The sequence below is a fragment of the Haematobia irritans genome, chromosome 2 (assembly GCF_050003625.1).
Source record: "Haematobia irritans isolate KBUSLIRL chromosome 2, ASM5000362v1, whole genome shotgun sequence".
Lineage (NCBI taxonomy): Eukaryota > Metazoa > Arthropoda > Insecta > Diptera > Muscidae > Haematobia > Haematobia irritans.
This window is the reverse complement of record NC_134398.1, coordinates 197,202,736-197,225,315: the sequence shown is the minus strand read 5'-3', so window position 1 is coordinate 197,225,315 and position 22,580 is coordinate 197,202,736. Positions and strand designations below refer to the sequence as shown.

The 22,580-nt window shown below is 33.9% G+C and overlaps 1 protein-coding gene across 1 annotated transcript; it reads left to right on the top strand.

The window, feature by feature from the left end:
• The first annotated feature begins 6,215 nt into the window (after positions 1 to 6,215).
• LOC142225223 (uncharacterized) lies at positions 6,216 to 7,385 on the top strand. Its single transcript, XM_075294999.1, has one exon. It carries the CDS (start codon positions 6,216 to 6,218, stop codon positions 7,383 to 7,385), a length of 1,170 nt encoding a protein of 389 aa, XP_075151114.1.
• Positions 7,386 to 22,580: the final 15,195 nt, after the last annotated feature.

Genomic DNA, 22,580 nt, shown 5'->3' with positions numbered 1-22,580 from the left:
ATACTCTAGATTTATGATTCTAACATTTAAATACTTCATTAGAAAATCTTTTTTGGCTTTCCCAAAGCAGAAGATATAATCATAGCAATTGAGCGGTGAGAGAATATCGCCAACATTGATGTAGTCTATGTCACCATCCATCCAATCCAGTCCATGTACAAATTTCCGACAGTAAATGTTTTTTCGACGTCCCATTCTGGTTAGCTCTCGGAAATCAAAAGGTCGTTTGAAAAGGAAGTAATTGGGTACAATCGAAGAACCGCCCATATATGATAACTCTTTTATATAAATACTGTTATCGTTGCCGTGGCAGAACTGGAAATCCAACACAGCATAATTATTCCTTCTGAGAGTTGTCATTGTATTATGGATTTACTAAATAGACTAAATGAATTAGCTTCTCAAAGCCCCTATATATACGGTTTTTATTTAGAAAAGCTAACAGTCTTGAAAATACTTCTAAAGAAAATGGAGAAAAACGTGGCCATAGAAGAAATGTTCAAGAATCATGATGTCGTTTTTGATTTTGAATATTTTGTCAACACATGTCTCAAAGTGACATGTGGATTCTCCACCACTTTTTGTTTTGAACCATTAATTTGGTTTCAAGACAAGAAAAAAAATTTTGTAGGATTTTCTCGTGCGATGTGGCTTCATCTGATGACCTACAAGGAGTACATACAGCTCAGACTGGATCAGTTTGAGTTTTTCGATTCCTTCAATCTGTTGAATGACGTACCCAACGAGCATATCAGATTTGATTTTCGTCAAAAGGGAGGACAATGTTTCCTGGTTTTTCGTCAAAACAATGGGAAAATCAAAATTGATGCAGAAACATGGCGTGCCGTTACTCGAGTTGGCATATTCTTTACGACATTTATTTGCTGGAATGCGATTTTACAAAAACAAATTTCATACTTTTATTCTAATTTTTACATACCCACTTGTGCTAGACTAAATAAAACTCACATTCAAATGAGAGAAATTGTGGAGGTTTATGAAAAGGAGGTAGCAATTGATTTAACACGCCTTTGTTTTGAATTTGGTAAAAAAATGAAGAAAATTATTAAAAAAGATGTTGAAATTTATAATTCATATGCAAATGTAGGCTACGAAACAATAAAATAAAATAAAATAAAATAAAAAAAAATGATTTGTATGTTTTTCTTTTTATTGAAATTTACTAAGGAATAAAAGACATAAGTGACCACAATTAAAAGAATTAAATTTCTGTACTCGTGTGTAATTGTAATTTATTCTATTCCCTAAATAATTTAAAATTTCTAAGGGTGGCTGCAAATTGCCGAAACTATCAAAGTATTCAATTAGATCTTTCTGTTTGTGATATGCTACCCAATGGGTGCCACTCCCCATGTAACTATCGAGGTTTACAATACCACACTCAAATGTATGCGGCTTTTTCGGTAGTTTATCTCGCATATAGACGCCTCTAAAGTGTCGAATGTGTTTTGTGGCAAACGTCTTCAAATCATTATCTGTTAGCGCTCTCTCGGGTAGCATTTTTATCAGTTTTTTATTTTCTGTTGATTGTTCTTTTTGTTCTCTTTCTCATTTATTACAATACCCATACCCTTCTTGAAGGGCTTCAGGTAAAGACCTTTCCCCATCGCCACACTTTCCATCGCTCTGTTATGGCGTGCGTTCTCCTCCAGCTGTTGCTTGGCATTTTTAGCAGAGTTAACAGCTTTGGCTATGGAAGCACCACCTGATGCTAACGCACCTACCGCACTGAGTGCTGTTAAAATGGGTATTAAAGGAAGAAAACCACCAATTTTTGGGACTCTTATAACTCGCGGGATTACAATTTGTGCCTTTTTCCCCTTGAAAGATTTACCAATAACGTTTCTAGCCACCTTTATAGCAGCTTTGATATCAGAAGGTTTTTGTCTTTTCAAAACAGCATTTGCTTTTCTAACTGCACCAGTGAATATATTTTTCCCACAATTGGGTTTCTTGCTTTTCTTTTTCAATCCCATACCAAATTTTGTCTTTGCTTTCATCGCATTCGCAACTAAATAAGCATTTATTTTTTCACCCCAACTGCTGTCTTTTGCTAACACACGTTGCCAGGCTCTCTCTGATAATTCTCTATCCGCTTTATGTCTATGATCCAGATCTTGGCTTTCAGAATATGCAATATCATGAACTTTGCAAGCAGAATCTAATCCATTTATTCCCTTATCTCCCCGCTCCAAGCGTTTTTGTAGCTTAGTTCCCGGTCCGCAATATTTATAACCAGGCAAGTGCACTTCGAATGGGAGTGCGTTAATTAAATTATTAACAAGTCCTCTTCCTTTGATTGTTTTTGTACGATTAATTTTATTTTTCGCATAAACAAACATTTTATATACTATTTTTTTTTTTTTTCTTTATTTTGTTTTCATTTCACTCTAAAACATAAAAAAAAGGAAAACATATATGGCGGTGATTATTTTTTTAATTTACAGTCTTCAAAATGCGCTTAGTAAAGCAGGATAAGAATATTAAAGTACAAAACTATGATTTTCTACATAAAAGTCCTATTAAAACTAGACATAGTACTTTGTTACCGAATTCAATTCGAGCTCTAATTGTGGGTCCTTCAAATTGCGGAAAAACGAATACCATGATTAGTTTAATAGAGAGTCCCAACGGACTAAAATTTGAGAACATATATCTGTATTCGAAATCGCTATACCAACCAAAATATGAATATTTGAAAACTCTCTTAAAGCCTATAAAGGGAATGGGGCTGTACACTTTTTCCGACAATAGTGATGTGATATCACCAGATGCGGCTAAGCCAAACTCATTAATGATTTTCGATGATGTGGCTTGTGAAAAGCAAAATAATATTCGTGCTTATTTTTGTATGGGTAGACATAAGAATATAGATTGTTTTTATTTGTGTCAGACATACACGCGAATTCCAAAACATTTAGTTCGAGATAATGCGAATTTTATTATTATTTTTAAACAAGATGAGATGAATTTAAAACATGTTTACGATGATAATGTTGTGAGTGACATGTCATATGAAAAATTTAAAGAATTATGTCGTGAATGTTGGAAAGAAAAGTATCAATTTTTAACAATAAGTAAGGATGACGAAATTAACGAAGGACGATATAGAAAAGGATTCGATACCTATATACATGTTTAGTAATGAAAAACATTTCATTTAAAGCAGACGCAATAATGGATGAAAATACTTTAAAACAAGTCGTAAAGACAAGAAAACTTCTTAGAAGAAAATTTGATGCTTTAAAGCATGGTGAAATCGAGCTAAATACACAGCTTGAAAGTACTTTTAAACCATTGACAGTACCACTGAAAAAAATTCTTAAAATGTCATATGAAAAACAACCTATTCATTTTGAGGGACAAGCGCCGAAAAAGGAAATTAAAATAGAGGAAAATAACAAGCTATCGACATCCATGAAAAATGAAAAAGTTGAAAACGATGATGATTATGATGATGGTGGTGGTGGTAATAATGATGATGATGATGACCATTTCTATTCACAATCGGAAGATGAAGACGTTTTGTATGACCTGAACACCTTACAAACCAGAAAAAAACTGGACACATGTTTCGGTCCGCATAAAGATAGTGATGGTGTTTGGAAGTTTGGAAATAGCGATCTTCATTTGACTGATGATAAAATTATTATAGGAAATCAAAGATGGGGTCGCACCCCAGGTCTATTTGAACTTCTTTTTTATAAAAATCCACAAAACTATGATAAGTCTGAATTGGAAATCTATAAGAAAATATTGTTAAATACGAATGCCCATAAAAGAGATTACAAGCCTGAGGGAAAAATTAAAGCAAGCAAGGGTACAAAATACATAAATATTATAAGGAAACTATTTCAAAGTACTCACGTGGGTGAAGGATTAATGAAAGTAAACATGCAAAAACCCAACTATATATATTGGGATGATCCCAATGAATTAGTTGAACGTCTCAAGCTGTTGATTGCATCGCAAAATGCAGGTCATACTAATCATAGTAATGAAATAGTATCAATTATAGAGGAGCTAAGAGAGGCTAATATAATTTATTAACCTTTGTTTTGGCATATTATTATCAAGATGAGCGTCGACAAGTTCGGACACTTCTCCAACTCGGAAATCCTAAGAAGAAATGCTCAAAAAATTTTGGGAATTACTTTTGACCGGCATTATAACCTCGATATACAAACTAAAAAAATTAAAAACTTGGGTGCGCCGACAGAAGATCGAGACGCAGTCAACAAAGCTTATTTACAAGCACAAATCACACGCTCACAAGAAATATTCAAAAAAGAGTTAAGCGTGGAATTTTACAAAACGCAGGAACAGATTTCGGAATTAAAGATCTCACTAGCAAACATTTTTGAGGCTATAAGTAAATTGTATCCCTCGCCAACATTCATATACAACAAACAGGATTGATCATGGAGAGAAGGGGAATCGTAAATGAAATTCATGCTCAAGCGCGAAAAAACTTTCCTCGCCGTAGAGTCATAATGAAAGGGATTGATGATTTGTGGCAGGCGGATTTAGTTGAAATGGGAAATTACGCCAGAATAAATAGTGGTTATAAATATCTATTGACAGTTATCGATACATTCTCCAAATATGCCTGCGCTGAAGCAACGAAAACTAAAAATGCGAATGACGTCACTGCAGCGTTTTATAAAATATTGAAAGAAGGAAGGGCACCAAAGAACCTACAAACAGATGATGGTAAAGAGTTTTTCAATAAAGATTTTGCAAAGCTAATGGAAAAATATCACATTAACCACTACTCCACATATAGTGTAATGAAGGCATCGATTGTTGAACGCTTCAATCGCACATTAAAAAGTAAAATGTTCCGTGACTTTTCGTTCAATGGAAACTATAAGTGGATTGATATCTATAAAAAGTTAATATATTCATACAATAGAACGAGACATCGTACAATAAAAATGCCGCCATACAAAGTAAATTCAAAAAACGAACAAGAGTTACTCGATACCGTATATAGCAATCTAAAAATATTCAAGACACACAAGTACAAGGTGGGTGATTTTGTTCGAATCAGCAAATATAAAAATATATTTGAAAAGGGGTATACCCCTAATTTCAGTACAGAAATATTCCGTATTAAATTAATCAAAGTCACAAACCCAGTAACATATATATTGGAAGATTATCAGGGGCACCCCATTAAGGGATGTTTTTATGAGGAGGAATTGAAAAGAACTAAGTATCCCAATTCTTACCTAGTTGAAAAAGTTTTAAAAACTAGAGGAGATCGTGTTTATGTCAAATGGCTGGGTTTCTCAAATCAACATAACTCTTGGATAAATAAAAGCGATTTAATATAGTAGAAACACATCATTCAAAGCATAGTACTCATTATGTCAATAACGCTAGCCCTAACGGGGAAATCTTCCATTCTAACCGCGGAATATTTCCCTTCATTGCAGCTCTCTGGAGATTATGAATGTGCATTAATTGATTTCCATTCATACAACTCTATACCCAATGTCGATAATGATAACAATCTATTTCATATCGGTGAGAAAGTAATCGAAATTCCCATAGGATCATATGAATTGGAAGACATTGTCGATTATATAAAAATGGCCTATGGAAGAAACAATGGGTCAAAAAGTATTGAAATTGTTGCTAACAACAATACATTGCAAATTGAAATATTTTCTTCGCATGATATAATCGACTTTAATCATGAACATTCTATCGGAGGATTATTGGGTTTCAAAAGAGGGACTCTCTCACCCAACATAACACATAAGTCATCCCTTCCCGTGAACATTATGAGAGTGAATGCAATTCAAATTCAATGTAATATTACATCCGGTGCCTTCATGAATAATTTACCGGTGCATACTATTCATGAATTTGCAATAAATGTTTCCCCTGGATATAAAATAGACGAAATACCAAGAAATTTAGTTTATTTACCTGTTAACGTCAAAGAAATCAGTTCACTTAAAGTGTGGATTGTAGATCAAGAAGAAAGAATAATAAATTTTCGCGGAGAGGAAATTACTTTACGCATTCATCTAAGGCCAGCTGACAGATGATTATTTATAATAAAAACATAAGCGGAAAGTCAAAGGCAAACACTCAAGTGCAAACCGCCAACCGCAGACTACTGCCTTTAACTAAGCAAAATATAAAATTTTTAAAATCTCTCAACCTTCGTTTAAAACAAAATGACTGAAATTCTTAATGTATCCGAAAAGCCTTTTTCAGATGAAAATATTACTAAAAAAGACTACCATAGTTATGTCCCATATATTCGTTCATTTAAAAACAATGATGAAATAAGAATAACCATACAAAATCAAGATTTGTATGTATTACCGGCTGAAAGTTATATTTACATAGAGGGTACCATAACAGTGGCCAGTGGAGAAAGAGCAATCAATGCTCGTTTGAAAAACAATTGTGTAGCGCACATGTTTGATGAAATCCGATATGAGCTTAATGGTGTTGAAATTGATCGATCGAGATATCTTGGAATATCAAGTACAATAAAAAATTTCGCATCTCTAACAAGTTTTGAGAGTAATATGCTTCTAAACGCAGGATGGAGTTCTTTAGAGGATATATCCGTAAACACATTCAACTTTTATGTTCCATTGAAGATGTTACTCGGTTTTGCTGAAGACTTCCATAAAATTATCTTGCATAGCAAACATGATCTTATACTTCTGCGAGGTTCTAGTGATAGCCAAGCATGCTATTCATCGGATCCCAAAGAAAATCTAAATTTAACCATCACCAACGTGATGTGGAGGATTCCCCATGTTCACCTCTCTGACATAATGAAAGTAAAAGTTATGAAAACAGTGCGCGATGGTACGTCGTTACCAATTGCATTTCGAAGTTGGGATTGCCATTTTAACCCCACATTCTTTGGTTCGATGAAGTGCAATTGGAATGTCAAGTTGTCGTTGAACAGGGAGAGACCACGCTTCATTTTGTTTGCATTTGTACGAGAAGGAAAGTTTGCTCATTGTAATTTAACCAATATAAAAGTTCATTTGAACTCTGAGACCTATCCATATGATGATTTAAATTTAAAATTTGATGAGAATCGATATGCCATACTCTACGAAATGTATACGAAATTTCAAGAAAACTATTATCAAAGGGAGTCATATCCAATTTTAAGTCTTACAAAGTTCAAAGAATCACCAATAATAGTCATTGATGTTAGCCATCAAAATGAAATGATAAAGCATGGACCAATAGATGTCAAACTCGAGATTGAAACGAGTAAATTAATCCCTCAAAATACTCATGCCTACTGTCTTATATTACATGATCGATTGATGGAATACACACCTTTGACTGCAGTTGTCCGAAAAATTATTTAAGAATAGAATTATTTTTGTTTTATTATTATTATTTATTATTTTTTTTGCATAGTTACATGAATATATAAATAAATAGTCTTTATTTACATGAGATTTGCTTAGTTAATAAGTTAAAATTACATAAATAAATAAATAAAAATAAATAAATAAATAATGTTGTTTTTTTTTCTTTTACATTACAATGACTTAATGAATATACTTAATAATATCAGTACTATACTTATTCTATTCGACAAAATCCAAATTCAAGTCGTCTAAATCATTTATTGATGCCAAGTCAAGATTTTGAATATCATTCAAACTAACATCAAACACCATTGGATTTATAGACTCCAAGTCGATTTCATTACTAGATATGCTATGGTTTTCATTTGCAATCGCATAGTGCCCCCATGCATATGTATTAATGCCATCTTCTCGAATTTTTCTTTTATCGTCGTTATAGCTTAAAGTTATTTTATTAACTTTATTTGTAAACACTGTGTGTTTTTTAGACCTAAAAACTAGCATGCTATCACTTAAATTCTTTTTATTAAAAAGACATTCACGATACGTTTCAAATGTGTATTTTCTTAACACAGATTTCTTGACGCCCTTAGATTTTTTTATTTCCGCACAATCCTCCACTTTCATGGAGTACATTTTTGGCCTCAACCCTATGAACTCAGTCATTATTCTCCCCGAATTCTCATCTTTCATCATTCCCAAAACTTTTTTATTTGCAATAGGGAAATTGAATCTATTATTAAGAGGTAGGTCGGATGTATCAAATCTTGCTTTAATATCATCCGGAGTTATTTCTTCATAGAAGTCCCTACCTATGAATTCGAGGACCATGGAATCGGTGTCAGTGTACGCTAAGGTTACATCATTCCCGAACTTTTTTTTCAAAAATCCATAGTAGAAATCATACATAAAATGTTTAGAAATTTCTAAAATGGCAAACCCCATTTGAATAGGTTTATCTAATAAAATTTCTTCTTTGTTCATTTGGATGGCGACCATATTTTCTCCAAAATGAATAAGGCTATTGAAATTTGGCCTAGAAATCAATTTCACCGCACTATTTCTTTGTCCTACTGTTTCCCATACCTTTACAATTCTCACGTCTGTCCGTTTTTCCACATTTTCCATAGTCTTGCCATATATCGCATTATTCAACAATTTGAAAAAATCTTTTTCAAATGCAATATTTGTTTTTGCTCTATGGCTATTATTTATATCAATAAAGGGACGTAAATAATCGCTTTGTACAAATGTTAATATCCTGTGTACTTTTTCAAGTTTTAAACCCAAATCTAAACATTGTTGCAGATTTCTATAGTGGATTACATAGTTTTTCTTATCCTCAAAATCTGCAATCAATTTTTTAAATTTGGATCCGGGAGGAAATTTGTTTTCAGGACATGGTGGAAAATCGTTTAAATAGTCATGGATTTCTTTAGGATAGGAGAGATCTACCTCAAGGAAATAACCATGAGTGGCATCGGCAGGTAATTTAGATATATTATCAAAAAAGAATTTTAGTAGAAATTCTGGACTTCCAATCACCCACTCGAAATCTTTCTGTGGGAGACATTGGGACATGGCTAGTCCATATAAATTATTTGCGTCAATGTATAAGAGGATACTCAAAACTAGATCCTCTATATAATCTTTCATATATTTGTTATTAGCGCGAACATATCTTTTGCTACACTGAACTATTCCACCTCTAATCCCCCTCATACAGAAATTATGCATTTCTTTATCTAATAAGAGATGTAGTTCAGTTGTTCGTGTTACTAACTTCAACATTGCCTCCCAAGAAAGACCAGGCACCGTAAAGTAATGGCATGGATCAAGTTCATGAATGTCAATGCACATTGTGCGAAATTTTTCGAATATGTCAGCTATTAAAAGAACATCTGTAATCAAATACAGTTCCATATAGTCTTTTAATGTCTGACAACCCATTGTTCTCCACACATTTTGTGCATGTGTGTAGTCTTCCACAGTGCATGGTGTATCATTAAGAGTGTTGTAAAATTCTTCTATGGGCGGTAGCTTATCATCGCTCAATTTACTATGACTTGATAAATAGTCGTAGCAGAAAACCCCTTTCCTTTTCATTAGATCGAAATTGGCTGGGAAGTGCTCCTTTACATTGTGAAGGGCATCATCGGTCAAATTACGAGCAAGTGTATCTAAACTCGCAGCCATAAATTTGAAACTATCCAAAAACCTCAATTCTAATACTTTTTTATTTCCCATTGGAATTATGTGAGACATTGAAATATATGTCTCCTTATTCTGAGCAATAACAGACGTAGTACCCTCAAAGTGGGCCAAGTCTTTGATAAAAAGATGACAATCATATTTTGAAAAATTGTGGAAAAAAATAGGAATGAAATTGGCTACTTGATACTGAAGGTTGCAGCTGTTGTGTGCTGCCCCTCTGTATTTGCCTGTGAGGTGACAGTGATCTCTCACCTTTTTTTCCACCCTAGTGTTAATGACACCTTTGCAAATGTGGCATGTTTTTGCTTTTAAAAATTCCCTAGTCTCTAAGGGCGTCAAGCTATCCATCGGTTTGATTACCTTTAGACGATTGTAGATTAGTTTACAATACGCAATTAAATTTTTTAAGAACTCTTTGGATGCATCAGCACCCGTATACGTTCTTAAAATATTTTGCGAACTATCATAGCTACATATGATTTTGTAGCCATATGCACATGGCACATGTTCCTTCAAATATGTGGTCTTTGAAGTGCTACCACTCTGTGCACTACAATCCTCTAAAACGCATTCAAAGTCCGCATACACCGTATGTGAAACTTTAATTTGTCTTTTGAAATTTTTAAATGTTAATCTTTGACGTTCTTTTTCGGGCATCGTTCTCTTTACCTGTTGGCATTTTTCGAAATGATTATTAAGGTTCTCCTCCGTTGAAAAATGACGTAAACATAGATCGCATAGGAAAATACGTCCATTATTTTTTCGTTTCTGCATGCTTAAAAGTCTGTAAAGAGAAACAAATACATTAGATAAATCGTGATTGTGCATATAAGAAAGAATAAGAATTACCTCGACTTGTTTAAAACAAGTATATAATGTGATTTGTCTCCTTCCTCCAGCAGTACTAAATCAACATGATTTAGTTTTACATTTTCAGTTTTAAAATACGGGCCGACAATGACATCATTAACATAGCCGAACACATTAACACTTATCTCCGGATTTTGTTCTTCAAAGCGTTTAATGTGTTGTAACGCCAATGGGAAATGTAGTCCACCAAAATTTAAAATTTTCCCATATGCCAAATTGATTATATCACTGCCTATGTTGACGTTGTATGAGCTTATCGCATTTCTATTGTTTCTGGGCATGCCTCCAACTGCAGCTACCATACACCACTTAAAACAGAAATCGTCTCTATTTTTTATGTTCAAGCATGCTAATTTCCTTTGCAATGCTAGTGGTGTGGGCAAGTATGATGAACCATTGACAAGGTTCACTCGATTCACATTGATGTCTAGTCTAGCAATCTTACTTAATGCCCATCCTGAATCTCTTTCCTGAAATTCGGACATTTTGTTCAGAATGCTATCGAACTGTGTCTCAAACAGTTTTTCAATATCATCTGATTTTGTGGCTAGACACATTTTTGTTATGTGATTAAATATTTTTGGCGCACACACACCATCACCATTAGACTGTTGAGCTGCTTCATTAACCGGTTTTACATATTCACCGACTAGTTCAATATTGAACTTTACGGTGATGTGCTCCTTGATTTTTTTTGTCACTAGATTCACCAGTGATGATTTAGCCTCATTCAAAAATTCTTCAGGAAGGATTACATTGCTTGTATTGCAATATTCATAAATTGCGATACGTTTTTTAAAAGCGCTTTTTGTTTCACGCAATTTCTCCCCTTCTTGCTGTTGCTGGCGTTGAGGTAGGCTAGAAGTTGATGGAGTGTCTATGTCATTGTCGGCCCTCACCGCACTCGTTTTCCGTTGCTCGTTCACAATTTGGCTGATATTTCCGCCATGGTGAATGTTCATCCTGTTGCTGTATGTAGGTTTTTCCACATCTATTTTGCGTTTCTTGATGGACATCTCTAATGCAGTTTGCTGACTGATCCACTGATCGTAATGTTGTTGTTGTTGTTGCTGTTGAAGGCCATTGTAATATTGATGATTTGCATGCAGATTGTTGATCCATCCTTGATCGTAATGTTGTTGTTGTTGTTGTTGGAAACCAACGATACATTGATTTTGATTGGTATTCAACCATTGATATGTTGGTTGATTGTTGTTCCATATTTGTTCGCACTGTTGTTGTTGTTGGAGATGGTTGCTCCACTGATGAGAAAGATGTTGATTGTTGTTGTTGCTCATGTTACCGTTGAGTGGGTAAAGTTGTGGGGCTTGCATGTTGCCCCAATATCCCTGCTGTTGATTGATGACATTTCCAGTTTGCGTGGATGCCCCACCACCCATTGACATTGCCACTAAACCATCATTCATTTTCCTTTTATTGGAATTCATTTCCATCACTTGTCCTCCAAGAACTTGAAGACATTTCTCTTTGTGAGACATCAAAATATATTTATTTTCACAGAATTCACCGCATATGCAGTGTCTGGAAACATGAGAATTGTAATCTCTCTTACCGGCGAAGTTGATGGAGCACAAATTGCAGAAGTAAGATGCCATTTTCTTGTTTTTTTTTTTTTTTTTTTTTTAGGATTTCCAATATATGTAGAAAAAGTGTTTTTGTTGTTGTTGTTTTTTTTTTGTTAATTTGACGCGTGAGCACGTTTTTCGCTTCCGTTTTGTTATTACCAAACAAATGTTTAAATTTATTTGAACAATATATATATTTTATATATTTTTATATATTTATAATTGAAAATTTGAAAAGCGCAAGATTTCGAAACGTTATAAAAGGGTTTGAGATTGGACACAAACTGAAGACATTATTTTTTTGAAGTGAAGTTTTAACCCTTTACAAGTGTATTATAGGACACTCTATCGCTATCACATCATAAATTCATCACTTTATCTCGTTTGCTTTTCTATAGGATCACTCAATTAGTCTCCCCACCTATAACCAAATCATAAGGTACAGAAAAACAAAACGATATCATTGTCACCAAATAGTCTAATGCCAGACCTAACGATCATGTACAATTTACCGGCAAATCATATATTAACCATCCTTATCAATTAGCCTCATCACCTAGTCTCAATATCACTGCAATCCTAACCAAACGATCAAACGAAAAATGCCATACACACGCACACGCTTTTCCAACAATCATTTTATATTTTTTCCACATTCACTTTTCTTTATCCAACAATAACAACAACTCAAACACATCAGAACCCAAACGTGTACATTCAACATACACAGAACCACATGCATTTTAAGAAATTTTTTAGAATACAAGATTAGCAAGATCATATCTTTGGAGAAAGTCATAAATAAATCTATTTTCCCCCAATAAAATTTTTGGGATCCTCAAAAATTTTAACTTGATAAAACAACTTTCATAAACCTTATCATCTTATCAACCAACCAACGTGAAGTTTTAACCCTTTATAAGTGTATTATAGGACACTCTATCGCTATCACATCATAAATTCATCACTTTTTCTCGTTTGCTTTTCTATAGGATCACTCAGTTAGTTTGGAGAATGTTATAGATAAAGTGCATCGAAGTGCAACCAACAAACCATCGAAGTGCAACCATCTTTGATAAACATATGTAACCCCTGTCAAACAATAAATCAATTTTGTAAGCCCCAATAACATTTCTGGCATCCACAAAAATTTAATCTTGATAAACGAACGTGCAACCAACTTTGATAAACCTTATCATCTTATAAACCAACCAATGTATTTAACCCCGTCAAACAATAAATCAATTTTGTAAGCCCCAAAAAAGTTTTGGGGATAATCAACCTTATCTTTGTTTACATAGCACTTGACCTAATTACATAAAGCACGTGACCTATATCTTAAACGCAGACCAATAAAAATTCAACCTTATCTTATCTTATCTTTGCATAAACCACTTGACCTATATCTGAAACGCTTATATCCTCTCTACTGAAATTGACTGATTTTTGGATAAAATATTATTTTTTTATTGCAAAAATAACAATTTTGTAACAAAAAACTGTTTTTGGTACAAAACTTTAAAATTTGGAAGGAATTCAAAAACTCTAACAAAAGAAGAACGTGGAGTCGATTATAAACATACATAAATAATTTTATAATATAAACATAAATTTATTTAGGCGTGAACAGTTTTTTACTAGCATTTAACACCGTCGCTCTAAAATGCATTTTATTTTTCTTTAATAATTCATTTTAAAGAAAATAAACTTTTTAAATTGTTTTAGCTGCAAAACTCGAATTTAATGCCCGCTTTTATATTTGAAGGTGTCTGCCAACTCCTCGTGGACTACTTATTAATAAAGAGGAACTAAACTTTGTTTTTATACATTTTACTGTGTAATTTTTCACTATTTCCTCCTTATTTCATTTTACTGTCCCAACCAGCGGTGCCAACTATGACGATTTTTCGTCATTTTGACGATTTTTGATGGTAAATTTTGCCTTTGACGATTTGACGACGATTTTAAATAACGTAGTTATGAGCTGACGATTTTTTAAAATGCTCGACACAAGTGCTTCTTTTTAACGTTTTTATGACGATTTTTCAAAGTGATGTTGTTATAAGTTGACGAATTTCATAAGGTGTAATGTAAGGTGTAAAGAAATTTCAAAGCAATCAATATAAATAAACCTAAAATGCGAAATTCCATTGAAACTTAAACATTGCAAGGTATTCTTTTGTCTTGGTTTAGTTAAATACGCTTTATTTATTTATTCATTACCGATAATAGAAATAAAAAAAATTATACACGAGCCAGTAATAAGGATTTAAATTCGCTTGGAGAATAGGAAATTTAACAAATTTTTCTGTCAAGAAAATTTTGTTAAACAATATAGTACATGCCCAGCAAAAACTCTCTTTACACGGTAATCTTGTAGGTAAGCTTATTTAAAAATTAATAACCACTTATTAATTGACATCGCTCCGAATTACATTTATATACGCATGTCCTAGGAGGAAAGTACTTCTCCCCAGGCATACTTTCGGCCATGAAATAAGTAGTGTTTTTAAAGCATATAATCACCTAATACGTAATCACTTATTCGTAGATACACCAAAGCTTGCAAAATAGCCACTTATTCAGGCAACCAAATCTCGAAAATATTGATTTCCATCGCCGATTACAATGGATCAAAATGTGGTGAGTAATGCTGTAATAGGAGCACTACTTGAATAGAAACGAATATTGTATAAATAAACAAAAAATCTAATAAATCATCTAAATAAGATTACACGCAAATTAATTTCACACTTAAAATAGAAATAAATGTAGGTTGTTTAAGAGAGTTGAATTCGTGAATTACGTTATGATATATCCAATAGTCAATTCACATTAGTTTCGAAATCTACTAAAAGTGGATTTTAAGCCCCCTTTTTTATAAGGCAAATGGCATTTGAAATCTAGTTTAAGTGCATTTTGGAAGTGTAATGTGAATGAGGTATAAGAAAGCATTTATTTAAAACAATACGATAATGTCGTTTATTTAAAACACAATTATTATGAATTATTTGTGATAAAAATGTCTTAACGGAAAAATCATCAGCATTAACGTTACATTACACATTCTTTTTGATTTTTTAAGTAAATGCTCAATTATGTGAATAATTATACCTAATGGTACCATCATTTATTCTATCTTATTAAGTCATTAACAGCCAACTGCCTAAAAATTTGAAAATAACAATTGAAAAATTACCGAGAAGTATTTATTTTTGTCATTACAAGTTAGTCATTATAACTCACCGCAATGTAATGCAACGTGTAATGACAGCTTTACTCCTGGTAATGCCAATTGTAATGAGATGTGGTTACCTAGTTTTTGCTGGGTGTAGTCACAATCAGAAATATTACTTTTAATTAATTAAAAATTTAATTTAATTAATCTTCGTTTAAAAAACTGGAAACTAGATTACTTAATTAGAGGGTTAAACGGAATTATTAATGTTTTTTTAATAAAACTTTTAATTTATTCCGTTTTCAGCTATTTTATGGGTGACGATTTTTTACGAATTTTTTGGGACAAATTGACGATTTTGACGAAAAATATTTTAAAAATTGATAATTTTCAGCCCAAAACAGTTGGCACCACTGGTCCCAACTCTAAAAAAAGTATAGTGCCCTTTCGTTATTTTTATGAAGACCCCTGATTTCTTTTAATGAACCAAGAAAAAAATTGTGCCCATAATGCCAAAATGATAAACAAAACACATGTCCACACATACATAAAATGGTGCTCTCAAGGCGAAAACATATGCTGTTTGTTTTTCAAATGTCTATTCTCTTGGTTCCGAATGTCTATTCTCTTTATTCAAATTAAATAATATTTAGACTTAAGCATATCAAATTTTTGGCCTTATCATAAAACAATTTTCCGAAACAACATACAAGCGGTTTCACAGAAATTGTTCTCGTTTGATTCTTTCGCTGTTATGTTGATATCTTTCGTCAACTCTCCCGGTTTCCATCTCTATTTCTTTCTCTATACTCTCTCTGTCGCTTTGAATATAATATCACAACATATGTATGTTTAGTCGAAATTTGTAAATTTATATATGTTTGCATTCACACATATGATTTTTATGAAACATTCATGCCACAAACATAATATATTCTAACATATTAACATAGATGTCCCAAACACTTAGTGTTAGTTTAGGAACATTACATGTTCGCACTTAAATATATTGTGTTTTAAAATTGTGCCCGAAACACATTTTGTTTATATCGGAACATATGAAAAACATATTTTTCTAACAGTGTAGAAGTGTATTGAAATATAGATTTGTTGTTCATAAAAATATATTTCCACGAAATGATAACGCCTTCATCATCTAGGTCAAATGAACTTAACCTGTAACAGGCCAAATATCCTGTTTATATTTAATAACATTAATGAACAAAATCAATTCCTTCGTCCATATTTGTTGTTATCGAACCATTTGTCCTTTTTGTACTTTGGCCTTGCGTTATGTCTCATTAATTTATTATTATGCTTTATTTTTAGTGTGTCAATTTTTCCATCAAATGTTTGTAGGAAATGTTAATTCTTTTTTTATTGTAACAAAAGTGCACCTGGTGGAATGTTCGTGGGATATATATGTGCACTTAATAGACTCGTATTTTATTTTGCCCCATACAATTTTTTAACAAATAATAAAAAAAAACAAACGCTTACACTCATATAAACAAATAAAACTGTTTATTAAAGTGTAATAAAAATTTGTATTTAATTAAATGAAGCAGACACAATTAAAAGAAAATGCAAACATTTAAAACTACACACCATTTGCTTCTACGGGCAAAATAATTATTTTAAATATATTTATGAGGTTAATTTTTTCCACATATAATCAGAGTTTTTTTTACGTATGCTTTATTTATTGTATGGAGTACTTCATGGCTATCTTTGGTATCCATCGGATATGGACGCTTATGTGCTGTAATGTGCGAATGAGTCAATGACCAATATAAAGGATGTCGTTGCTTTAACATAATTAGATGTGACGCATTGATTAACTAAAATATAAATAAAATTATCCATTGATATAATGCAGTATTATTGTATGCGTGTATGCCGTATAGACAAAAATTAAGGATTATAGGTGAGTTAATGGGAATGTAACATGGTTTCATGAAATATCATATATCGGGAAAAGATTAATCTGCTAGGACCAACATTTTATCTTTATATCACTGTAGAATTTAGAAGCTCGTCGTGGCATATAAAGAATTAAACCCTTACGATGATTTAGGCATACATTTCTAGACATTTTCTATAAATTAAAATGATGCAATTGACTTGAAATTGGAACCTACATCAATTATTGTCATATATTTTGGGGGAAAAATGTCGAAATAGACTTCCAAAGTCGTGAAAATTAATTAAAAAATCGTTAGAATAAGTAGGCCTCCGATCATAAACTATTTTATATTTTTATACCTTCCACCATAGGATGGGGGTATATTAACTTTGTCATACCGTTTGTAACACATCGAAATATTGCTCTAAGACCCCATAAAGTATATATATTCCAGGTCGTGGTGAAATTCTGAGTCGATCTGAGCATGTCCGTCCGACCGTTTGTTGAAATCACGCTAACTTCCGAACAAAACAAGCTATAGACTTGAAACTTTGCAAATGAGCCATATCGGTTCACTTTTACGTATAGCACCCATATAAACCGATCCCCAAATTTAGCTTGCGGAGCATCAAAGAGAAACAAATTTCATCCGATCCAGCTTAAATTTGGTACATGGTGTTGGTATATGGTCTCTCATAACCATGCAAAAATTAGTCCACATCGGTCCATAATACCGATCCCCAAATTTGGCTTGCGGAGCCTCTAAGAGAAGCAAATTTCATCCGATCCGGCTGAAATTTGGTACATGATGTTACCATATAGTCTATAGGTTAGGTTAGGTTAGGTGGCAGCCCGATGTATCAGGCTCACTTAGACTATTCAGTCCATTGTGATACCACATTGGTGAACTTCTCTCTTATCACTGAGTGCTGCCGGATTCCATGTTAAGCTCAATGACAAGGGACCTCCTTTTTATAGCCGAGTCCGAACGGCGTTCCACATTGCAGTGAAACCACTTAGAGAAGCTTTCAAACACTCAGAAATGTCACCAGCATTACTGAGGTGGGATAATCCACCGCTGAAAAACTTGTTGGTGTTCGGTCGAAGCAGGAATCGAACCCACGACCTTGTGTATGCAAGGCGGGCATGCTAACCATGCACCACAGTGGTAGTCTATAAAAACCGTGCCAGAATTGGTCCATATCGGTCCATAATTATATATAGCCCCCATACAAACCGATCCCCAGATTTGACCTCCGGAGCCTCTTGGAGGAGCAAAATTCAACGTGGTGTTAGTATAGGATCTCTAACATCCGTACAAAAATTGGTCCACATCGGTTTATAATTATATATAGCCCCCATATAAACTAGAGGTGTGCACGTGAGTAATATTTTTCTCACGCTCACGCACACTCACGACGGAAAAATCTTACTCACGCACGATATTGTTTGGTAGAACTCACGCTCACGCACACTCACGAAAAGAAAATTTGTACTCAGGCACACTCACGCACGAAAATGTCGTGACTCACGAAAAATACCGTGACTCACGAAAAATATCGTGACTCACGAAAAATGTCGTAACTCACGGACAATTTTTTGAGTAATTTACCTTAGCAACGTGTGCATTATTGAAATCGAGAGCGTTATTACACTCTTAACATTCCAGGTGTCACTAAAATTGTAAATGAATTTAACTCTTAAGCGTTTTATGTTGGTGAGCGGGATTATTGTCGAGAGCGTAAATTTTTACTCACGCACACTCACGAAGATAATATTTTCGTGACTCACGCTCACGCACGACATTTTGGTTTGTCAATCACGCTCACGCACACTCACGCCATGAGCGTGACTCATGACTCACGCGTGAGTCACGAAAATTTTCGTAAGTCACGACAATTTCATGTCACGTGCACACCTCTAATATAAACCGATCCTCAGATTTGGCTTGCGGAGCCTCTAAGAGTAGCAAAATTCATCCGATCCAGTTCAAATTTGGAACATGGTGTTAGTATATGGCCGCTAACAACCATACCAAAATTGGTCCATATGGGTCTATAGTTATATATAGACGATCCCCAATCACACAAAAATTGGTCCATATCGGTTCATAATCATGATTGGCACTCGAGCCAAAAATAGTCTACCAAAATTTTATTTCTATAGAAAATTTTGTCAAAATTTTATTTCTATCGAAAATTTTGTTAAATTTTAAATTCTATAGAAAATTTTGTTAAAATTTAATTTCTATAGAAAATTTTGTCAAAACTTTATTTCTATGGAAAATCTTATCAAAATGTTATTTCTATAGAAAATGCTGTCAAAATTTTATTTTTATAGAAAATTTTGTCAACATTTTATTTCTATAGAAAATTTTGTTAATTTAATATATACTACGTATGGATTTACTTACAATTTAGAAAACGGTTTTAGGAGGTTTTAAGATACCTTGCCATCGGCAAGCGTTACCGCAACCCAAGTAATTCGATTGCCATCGTTCAGAAGAAGTTTCTACGCAATCTATGGTGGAGGGTACATAAGCTTCGTCCTGGCCGAACTTACGGCCGTATATACTTGTTATTATTGTTGGTTTAATTTCAGCTTAAAACCATGCATTGATATTCTGATAATTGGTTAATAGTTTCACTGTATGTAGAGGATGCTGATGAGGAATATGGTAATTCCGAAACGTCCATCCAACCATCTTGCAGTCTAAAGGGAATTGCCCAAAAAAAATTGACTAACATTTCTTTTCTTCTGTTTGTTAATCTACTTTTGTAGTTTAGTTAACGCATGGTTTTAAACTGAAATCAAAACAACAATAACGATTGATGAGGGAGCCGATAATAACAAAAACATTGTGTATTTTGTTAAATCAGACAAATTTTTAGTGATTTTTTGAATTTTAATTGAAAAATTTTATACCCAATTACATATTTATTTCAATCTGAAAATTTTATTTAATTATTTTATATTTTTAAATACACCCAAAATCATTCAATATCAAGATAAGTCACAAATCCACAATAATATTCTGATTTGATTATATTTAAAATTTGATCACAAATTTGTTAAATTAATTATATATTTTTGTAGGCTACGTTTGGTGGTCTAGTTTTTAATAACCCATCAAGAATTAATGATTTGCCAAAAAAATAGGAAAGGTTTTGTGCAGCCCGATATTTCAGGCTCACTTAGACTATTCATTCCATTGTGGTACCACAGTAGCGAACTTATCTCTTATCACTGACTGCTGCCCGATTCTATGTTAAGCTCAATGACAAGAGACCTCCTTTTTATAGCCGAGTCCGAATGGTGTTGCAGTGTAACCACTTAGACAAGCTTTTCACCAGAATTACTGAGCTGGGATAATCCACCGCTGAAAAACTTTTTGGTGTTTGGTCGAAACTGGGTTCGAAACTAGAGGTGTGCGCGTGAGTGAAATTTCATTCACACTCACGCACATTCACGAAGCAAAATGTTTGTTCACGCACGCTCACGCACGATATGTTTGGTAGCCACTCACACTCACGCACGTTCACGAAATGTAAACCGGTACTCACGCACGAACTACTTTTAAAGACTCACGCTCACGCACGATTCACGACAATTAACGTGACTCACGACAAATTCACGAGACTCACGACAAATTCACGAGCCTCACGACATTTTCCAACTGGGAAAGAGGAAAGGTAACTAAATTAATAAATAGCATATAGTTCGACAGCTAAATACAATTCAGTTATCATATCAGAAAGAATTAAATCTTGATTTTTTTCGTGAGCGTGATTTTGCAGAAATTTTATTCACGCACATTCACGAACCGATTTTATTTCTCACGCACGCTCACGCACGACATATTGTTTTCAGTCCCATTCACGCACATTCACGAAAGTTTCTTCAGATTTTGTTCACGAGTCACGTGATTCACGCGTGAACCACGCGTGTCACGACAGTTTCGTGTCACGCGCACACCTCTATTCGAAACCACGACCCTGTGTATGCAAGGCGGGCACCACCTTGGTGCAATGGTTGGCATCACAATGGACATTGAACTGAATAGTCTAAATGAGCATGGAATACCGGGCTGTCGCTATACCTAACACAACCTAACGCACGGTTTAGTTTTGCCCACTTTCTGGACCTATGGTTTTGCTCGTCCGTTGAAATAATCCGTAAATATGTCCAATTTTTGCCTTGCAAATGGATCAAATACGTTTTTAAGAGTTTTGCAATATGTGGACTTACCGTGCTGCAAATGCACCTTGTCGTACCTTTCAAAATATTGTAGCGCCATCCGTTATACAATATCCGGCTCAATCGCATCAATTGAGTTCGTTAGAAAGCTTCTATGATCATTTCACCCGATTATGGCAGTTCAAACCAGCTGCACCCATAGAAAAAAACATGAACGGCATGGTCATTTCAAAACGATACGTTCATGAAAGTGAATTAACACAAATGTGTTGTCAGACTGAGAACGGACGGGGTTGCGTTGTCAAAACAACAACCAGAGTTCATGATATCAAAACCTAATGGTTACGAATTTATAAACGAAATAAAAAAAAGATTTCCGCTACCGTGACTCGAACCTGTATTGTCTCCACCATACCATTCAACAGTCGCCTTAGCACATTGCACCACCGGCGGAATTTTTATAACAACGTCTAGGGATTATTTTAAGACTTTTCATGGCCAAAGAAAAATTAATACCGTTCATGAAATCGTGAACGCCCGTGGACGAAATCGTGAACATTCCGTTTGAATTTTTAGCGAACGTTTCCGTTTCATTTTTTCACCGTCCGTTCACGATTGTGGAATTCAATATTTTCTATTAGTGTGGGCCTAACACCAATACAGCATAAGCTTCCTTCCATGAATATACAGCTTTTCATCACCAGTAAAGGTGCGAGGCAATAACCTTTCCTGTGTTGCCTTTGGAGCAGCGACAAATTGTTTATACTCCTGGCAATTGAAACATACTGGAAATCAAAGCTGTGGGCTGAGGTTATGACATGAATACAGTTTCACTATAGTCTGACGCATATATCCCGAACTAACCAATTTGTTGTCAATCCGGCATTACTAATATTTCTGCCGAAGTATATCATGTTTGGACGATACAATCGATATTTTCTAGGCATAAATTCTGAAAATATTCAGGCTATATATATTGAAGCTGAATTTGTTTGGGATTACAAGGTCTACATAGACTCTCTTCCGGATAATATTGAACCGATTAGTACACATATATAATTTGGCGGTATTTGCAGATACTCATTTCACTAAAAATATATTATAGCCTTATGGTAGTTAAACAAACTTCATCTCTGTCTAGGATTACTTGGGATTAGCTACGTTTTCATATACCATTCATTAAGTGTGTAATTATAATGAATTGTGATGAAAGGGCAAAAAAAAAAAAAATATCAGAA